This window comes from Apis dorsata, unplaced genomic scaffold, assembly GCF_000469605.1.
Source record: "Apis dorsata unplaced genomic scaffold, Apis dorsata 1.3 scaffold_248, whole genome shotgun sequence".
NCBI lineage: Eukaryota > Metazoa > Arthropoda > Insecta > Hymenoptera > Apidae > Apis > Apis dorsata.
Genome location: NW_006263527.1, coordinates 449737 through 457538, shown reverse-complemented (window position 1 = coordinate 457538; position 7802 = coordinate 449737). Strand labels below are relative to the sequence as shown.

The window sequence follows — 7802 nt, the reverse complement described above, 5'->3', positions numbered from 1 at the left end:
TTTTTTTTTTTGATAAAGTGGGAAATTAATTAATTTTTGGTAAAATAGAAAATTTTATTAATCGAAAGAAAATCAGGAAAGGGGGAGGGGAGGGAAATATTTTTATTAAATAAAAAAAAATGTATGTATTATTATATTGAAAAAGAAAAATAGAATTTTAAAAATCTTCTCATTTGAAATTGAAGATTTTCAAATTCAAAGATTTTCAAACAGGAGAAAAATGTATTCAGAAATTCTACAATCGAACTAATCATAGTTATGAATCATCTTCTGTCATTGGTTTTCTTCATTAACAGCTTCCTGCTTCCTTGCTGTGTGACACGTCAATCGTTAAAGTACGCGTTCGAAGGAGAATTACGAATTGATCTTCATCTATATTGTTTTCTTTTCAGATTATTCGAAAGATTTCAGCAAAACGATGGTATCGACAGTCTCGATCGCCATGAATCCTGTAAGAAATTCTCATTTCGAAGAGCAACCGTAATTTTAATAGACTGTTTGGAAAAGGAAGAGAAATATATAAAAGACATTAATCGACTCTTGAAGATAAAAGCCAGTATTTAGAATGTTTTATATAATTTGCAAAATGGATGGAAGAGATAAAAACTGATGAAGATAGTCCATTAAGAATATATATTATCAGATATTGCTAGATATTTGTACATCTATTTAAATTAAAATTTAAATGTACAAAATGTGGAGGAGGACGTAATATGCAAACTATATAAAATACCTAAAGTAAGATACTCATTTATTTAGATTTTATTTCTTTAATTATTCATTGTACGTATCAAACTTTTTAATTGATACCTTAGATTCACTATTGATATGAATTCGACGCATTATGAAATATATATTTTATTAGGAAATATAAGAAATGCCATAAAAAAAGATAATAATTGTATTAAAAGAAGAAAATATGAATGTAAATAGGAAAACTTGAGAATAATTAATCCAGATGGTTAAGAAAAAAAAAAACAGTTGAGCTGTTATTAGATTTATCTGGATTAATAAAAAATGATTAATATTGTATAATAAATGATAAAATAAGTTATTTATCGACCGATAAATTAGATATTATGAAATATAATTAAGATAATCATGTAAATCATTTAATTTTTACCACACTTGAATACAAGTGTTATATTTTTACCAAAGGTTACACGTGTGTACATAAAAATAACATAATTAATTTTTGTTACCAATTTTTGTATAAAAAGTATAAATTCTAAAGATAGATTCGTAGTTTAAAACGTTATAAATTTATTTTATATTTATTCGGTATTTTCTTTGGTTAATTTATATATGATGAAATGATATAAAAAATTATCAAAGTACAAAGTAAATAAACCTATTTATGAATTTAAATAATTCTCTACATTAATCGTTCGAAAATGAAATAACGGAATACTTTTTCTTTGGAAAATATCTATTAAAAATTATTCGTAAAATCCAATGTATTGACAAATGTCTTTAGAATTTCTTACAATTATTAAATGTATAAAAATCTCGTTATCGTAAAGAATAGCGAATATCTGTTCTATAACTCTAAAAATAAATATATTCTAAATTTCTTTGCAAATTAAAAATATTCATATCGTTGTACAGTATTTATAACAGTACAGTATTTGTAAAACATGTACAATTGAGATATACAAATTATACGACTAATTGTAAATATATTATAAAAGATACGCATCGCAGATTAAATTAATTAAAAAAAATCGTATTAAAAAGTAAGTTCTTTCGAATATTGTGAAAATAATATTGTCATAATAAATGGCATAAATTTTAATTGAAAATCGCAAGAAAAACAAAATTATTACTTGCAACATCCGCTCTTTTCTCGGATCGTAGGTTTGTCTCGCAGTCGGACGGAATCACGAATTCCTCCGTCAATTTTAGTTTTGAGCACGTTCTCCACAAGATAACGCATCGCCACATCTGCGAACAGAAATGCAAAATAAATTAGCGCGAAAATATATAATACTTGTTACATTGAATAATAAAAAAAAAAATTATTAAATAAATAAAAATTGAGAAACAATGATTCTTTCTTCGGAAACTTTACTTTAAACTTCTTGAAAAATTTATATTGAAATTAAAATTCGATTTTTATAAGAGTATTTAATTTGCGTCTTTGATAAATTTTTCTTCATTAACAATAATAAGTATTATACAAATACTTACCAACATTTGTATTTTCTTTCGCAGAAGTTACATACCAAGCGCCAATATTATTCTCTTTGCAAAACCTGGCAATTTGTTCGGTCGGTACCACGGGGCAAGGAATGTCGCATTTGTTCGCTAAGAGAACTACCGGTATATTCGAACCATCCGGGAGTGTGACTTTTTCCCTCAAATCGCACAGCCATTTCTTGATCGATTGGAATGTAGCTATTCGCGAAATATCGAAAACTAAAGCTGCGGCCACTCTGAAAATTACGTGTTGAAACTATCAATTTGTAACGATAATGCGTTTTACTGCAATACATTAAATATAATTTAATCTTGATCTTGAGTTGCGATACTTACGCATATTTGTAATAAACTCTGGTCATATATCCAAATCTTTCGTGACCGGCGACATCCCTGAAAAAAAACGAAAAATTAATTGTAATGAAATAAAGATGCGTATAAAAATAGTGCCATAAAATCATATTTAATGTTTGATTTTATTATATTATAAATTTTATCCCAAAATTATATATATATATACACACAAAATTTAGAAAAAAAAAGATCTATAATAAAGATTTTTTGAAAATATTGAACGTTTTTCTTTATTAAAGCAAAATTTATTTAATATTTAAGATGCAGGAAAATTATATCAAACACTATTACCATTGTTAAAATAAAGAATAAAAAAGAAACTATCAAGAAATTATATAATGCAATCCTATTATTAGATTATATATGAATTATATTTAAGAAACACTTTGAAGAACTAAAATAAGTACGAAAAATATCGATTTAGATTTATTTATTAAGTTATAAGCAATGTAAGTTGGATGAAAATATTAGATATTAAATAATATTTATGATTTCAACGATTCTATTGAACAGACCATGCAAAATAAATAAGAACAGTACCACAATTGTAAATTTATTTTAGTAAGAGGGTCCCAATCGAGAGTTTTTATTGCGAAATCAGCTCCTATGGTAATCTTGTAATTAGATGTAAACTTTCCTGCAAGAAGAGAAAAAAATTGATTAGATTCAATAAAATTACTGAGTATTGTGAAAAGATTTGTTGAAACGTCAGTTGTTTTCACATTATGGATAATATAATTGAAATGTGTTATTATTTGATAATTCAATAAATATAATCACTTATAACAAATATAACCAGTTAAAAACAAATGCAAAAAGATGAAAAGATTTTGCATTTGCCTCTTAAAATCCATAAATACTTCAATAACAATCTGAAACATTTATTTATAGAGTCAGAGAAGAAGCAAATAATAAATATCGTTAACCCTCGTTATATTATCGAATGTGTATCATTGTTCTTTTATGTTTTTGTATTTCTTTTATGTTTAATTAAAGCAATAATTAACAAATTAGGTCAAGAGTAAAAATGAAAAAGGTTATCGACTGCAGACGAGTAGTATTACAAATGTAGCAGTTTCCATATAAGTAATACTTAATTATTCATCCTGCTGCTTACATACATAAATGAATAAAAAATTAGGGATCATCTGGTTTAAATTGAGAAACAATTCTCAAGACGTTTTATTCTTCAATGAAATTTTACACAACGGCATTATGATGTTTAAAATTGTAGCTCATAGCTTTTTATTTTTTTTTTTTTAAGATATGTATTTTTCAAAATATTTTGAAAGAAGGACAAATGATAAAATTACATTATTATGGAAATTACGGATAATACGTGATGCTATGTGAAGTGTAGAACAATTGTTAATTTTTTAATATATTGCAAGAATAAAAAATTAATTATCTCATCTTTACACTCGCAATTAAGATATCTTGCAATGTAATCTCGTCTTTACGATGTTTTGAACGAAATATCTCTTATTTATCATTTTTTTTACAAATAATATATAGTATATATAATTTTCTTACCTTCTGTATATCTCCTAACCAATGCTGTTTTTCCTGAAACAATAACAAAACAATTATTATTCTTTGTTATAATAACAATAAACATATAACATAAAAATTATATTATTATTTACAATAATAAAATAATAAATAATCAATTTTCAAAATACATTAATCGTGTTATTAGCTTATTATACATCAATTAAAAATATATCAATTAACTACTAAGTCTGCCTTTAAAACTGCATTATTTGGGTAGATAAAAAAAAGTCTTACTCTATCTCTCTTCACCTCGTATTAAATAAAAATATTTATAACTTCATTAATAAATCTCGATCCACATTTTTTTTATTTTACCAATTCTTACACTCATTTTTGATGTGTTTGAAATCATTTCAAAAATCACTCACAGAACGGATTAACGCTTTCTATAATCCCCATATTTTTTATGAATGAATAAATGATAATTTCCATATATTTACTTCCCATTTTTCTTATTATTATTACTATATTACTATATTCTTATTATTATTATATATATTATTACATTAAAAAAAAAAAAAGAAAAAAGAAAAATTATTCGTGATTATATGCATAAATCTACATTACAAGAATAAATTACGCAATACACCGACTTCTCTTACAATCTTATTCAAAGGAATTTTCTTCAAATCGTCTCGATCGAACGCCTAATAATATAAGAATTGTCCCAACACACGATATATCATTGCCATAATAACAAATCTTATGATGCGAATCAATTGGCAATAATTTCCACATGATAACAATAAACCACGATGATCAAACAAACTTTGACACTTTGAAAACCCGAGGATATAATCCTATCCTAACTGTTCACAATACGTATTTGAATATAATGATACTAACGAGTCGAAAACCGTGCCCCCGGCAGATTTTTCAAATATTTTTAAAACGGCCTGGACGCACCGACTCCATAATCACCAATTACGAGGAACTTGAACAGCAACTCCTTGTGACCGAACTTGGACAACAGGACGTCCGAGTCCCTTCTCGGCTTTCTCGAGCTCATTTCCTTCCTTCTTCCTCGTCGTATATTCCGCGCGATTTCCACGGAAGCAAGCACACCGTTCTCGTGGCCCTTCTGTCAATGATAATTAAGTTCGGCTGAGTAAACTGACAAACGAAGAATGGGCGAGATGCTCGACCTCTGGGATCGTCATACCGCGTCTTTTCCCCTTCCCCTTTCTATGTATTATCGAAGCTTCAAACTCGTTATCGTCTTCTCCTGTACTGTACGTGGTAAACACTTGGTTCTTCGATATTACATATTGCTTGGTCCTCTCTTTTTCTTAAACATATTTTTTTAAGATAGCCATTATTGAAAATTTGGTATTTGTCTTTTTCTTATTTATATTCAATTCGGAAAATTGTCTAAGGATTGTTTATAAGTGTACTTCTAGTAATAGAATATATATATATTTATCGAAATTTCTTTTTTGGCATGCTTGTCGAAATATTTGCAATTAAAATAAATTAAAATTGGATATTGTGTATATATATTTATTGTTCGTGGTTATTGTACGTGAATTTATATTGTGTATGTCGACATGTTTTTTGACAAGATTCACGTGGTTTTGAGAACATAGTGACGCATATAAAAGAAAAGCATTTCTTTTTTTATGACTCATCATAATGTAATATTTATTCAAAGGTTGAAAGAAAACATTTAGTGAAGGAATAATGGATGCGTTGAGAAAAAGGGAATTCAAAAGAATTAAGTGAAAAATTTGAAAAATATTTAATTTTTATTCAAAAAGTATTATTAAATTTTAAAATATCTTTGACCTTAATGTTAAGAATTTTTTTTTCAAATATGAAACCATCAAAGAAATTAGGATAAGTGAAAATTGAATTTATTTAATAAAACAAATTCTCATTGGCTATTTCAAATAATACTATATTATATTGTTTATAATTAAAATATTCTGTTCTATTTATAGAAATTTCTAATATTATATTTTTATATTTTTTTTTCACCTATTGTTTTTACATATTTAAAAATTCCATTTCTTATAAATATCCTAATCATTAATTTGCGCCTTAAGCATCAAAATATACTCGATAATATAAAATATATTTATTTGAAAGAAGTTGAAAAAGAGAAATATAAAATTCAAAAAATATTCGTGAATTTGTTATCGAGCAATTTTTATGGTAAAATCGTAGAATGATCATAAAATATTTTTGAACATTATTAGTGAACAATTTTTGCGAACATGTTTTCCAATGAGTATTCACCTTAGGTTTGTCGTACATGTCGCGTATCAATATCGATACGATATCAGTATATCAGCACCTATCCACGTATATATCCCGCAGACTGAAATAAGTACGTATCAGAATTTTAAAACGAAGAAATGTTCATGTCAATGAAAGTTTCAACGTTATTTGATTAAAAAAAAAAGAAAAATAAAAGTGAATCCGTGCGTTATATATACAAAAAATTATCTCATGATGAACAAAAGAGTCTATTGATATCTTTATGTCGAAGCATTGTAATACACGATAAATTCATATTTTTATTGACTATTTTCTTTCTTTTATCTTATTCAATGTTTAAAAATATAATTGAAAAGAATTGTTGTTTGACAGAACTGAAGATTTTAGAATTTTTAAAATACTATAAAGTTTTAAGTAGGTAATAAATATATCATGAACGTGTTCTATAAAAAAATCAAAAATATTATAGCAATTAATATTTTTTGAAGATATTGAAAACGATAGATATATATTTTATATGAAAGTATATAATATAAAAATGATGAATAGAAGGACAATTTTAATAATAAGAGGGTTGCTTGATTACGTGATTCTGAAGTTATTCAGTTATAAAACATGAAAATAGTGACGTATACAATAATTGTATAAAAATAACTATTACAAACTCTGTTAATTCTTGATTATTCACCATGTGAAAGACAATAGTGCAATACTTTACCAGTGAATAACTTTGTTGCCACCATAAGAATAGATTACGCATCATTTCATCGCCATAATAATCATCGAAATATTGTCGAGGAGTGACGGTAGTGTTCTGTCACAGGTAAGCTTATGTACTTATATTTAAACTATAATCTAATAATACGAACATGTCAATCTTGATCCGATATAATTTATATCCTGCACTGTTAAATGTAGCATTTAATCTGCTTTTTGTACGCAAGTGTATCTGAAGATATCAGAGAGAAAGATACCGCGATATCGATTGCGAATCATCTATTGCACGTGTTATTATTATCATATGACAAAAAGTTGTGAATAATGAGTATCTAATTCCCTTAAAAGAAGAATTACTAGAATTAGAATATATTTTTATCACAGAAAATAATATTAATTTAAGTTTTTTTTTAAATGCAAACATTTCTTATTTTTTTTTGTATGAGTTTTAATTGCAATTTTGTTGCAAAAAATAATGAATGAATAGCGATATAAATATACATATATTTACTTTCAACATAGAAAATATAGTTGACAAAAATATTTGATAACTTTCAGTAATTTGTTGCAAAATTTGTAAAGTTCTATAACAATATCCATACTTTAAAATATAAATATTGAAGATATATGTCTTGAGCGTATAGAAAGTATAGATAAAGAGAGTGAATCAGCGCCATCTTCAGAATGCCGCAAATGAAATACAAAGAGTAAGACAAAGAAAGCAGATAATAAGAAAAGAACAGAGATAGGATAAAATC

General features: G+C 26.0%; 2 protein-coding genes and 1 pseudogene across 3 annotated transcripts in view; 1 reads left to right on the top strand and 2 right to left on the bottom strand.

Annotated features, from left to right (window-relative positions):
• Positions 1-516, top strand: part of LOC102681241 (G-protein coupled receptor moody-like) — an 8453-nt gene extending 7937 nt beyond the window's left edge. For both annotated transcript variants that reach the window (XM_006616034.2, XM_006616035.1), the window contains exon 9: positions 393-516. In XM_006616034.2, the coding sequence (XP_006616097.1) occupies positions 393-484 (92 nt within the window). In that variant the 3' untranslated portion in view covers positions 485-516. The remainder of the gene's footprint in view (positions 1-392) is intronic.
• Positions 517-1822: 1306 nt separating this feature from the next.
• LOC102681860 lies at positions 1823-2561 on the bottom strand (annotated as a pseudogene).
• LOC102681025 (phosphotriesterase-related protein) overlaps positions 2244-7802 on the bottom strand; it is a 9891-nt gene continuing 4332 nt past the window's right edge. Inside the window, exons 7-10 of the mRNA XM_006616033.2 lie at positions 4087-4119; positions 3094-3190; positions 2536-2592; positions 2244-2435 (exon numbers count right to left, since the gene is read on the bottom strand). Of these exons, the coding sequence (XP_006616096.1) occupies positions 3158-3190; positions 4087-4119 (66 nt within the window). The 3' untranslated portion in view covers positions 2244-2435; positions 2536-2592; positions 3094-3157. The remainder of the gene's footprint in view (positions 2436-2535; positions 2593-3093; positions 3191-4086; positions 4120-7802) is intronic.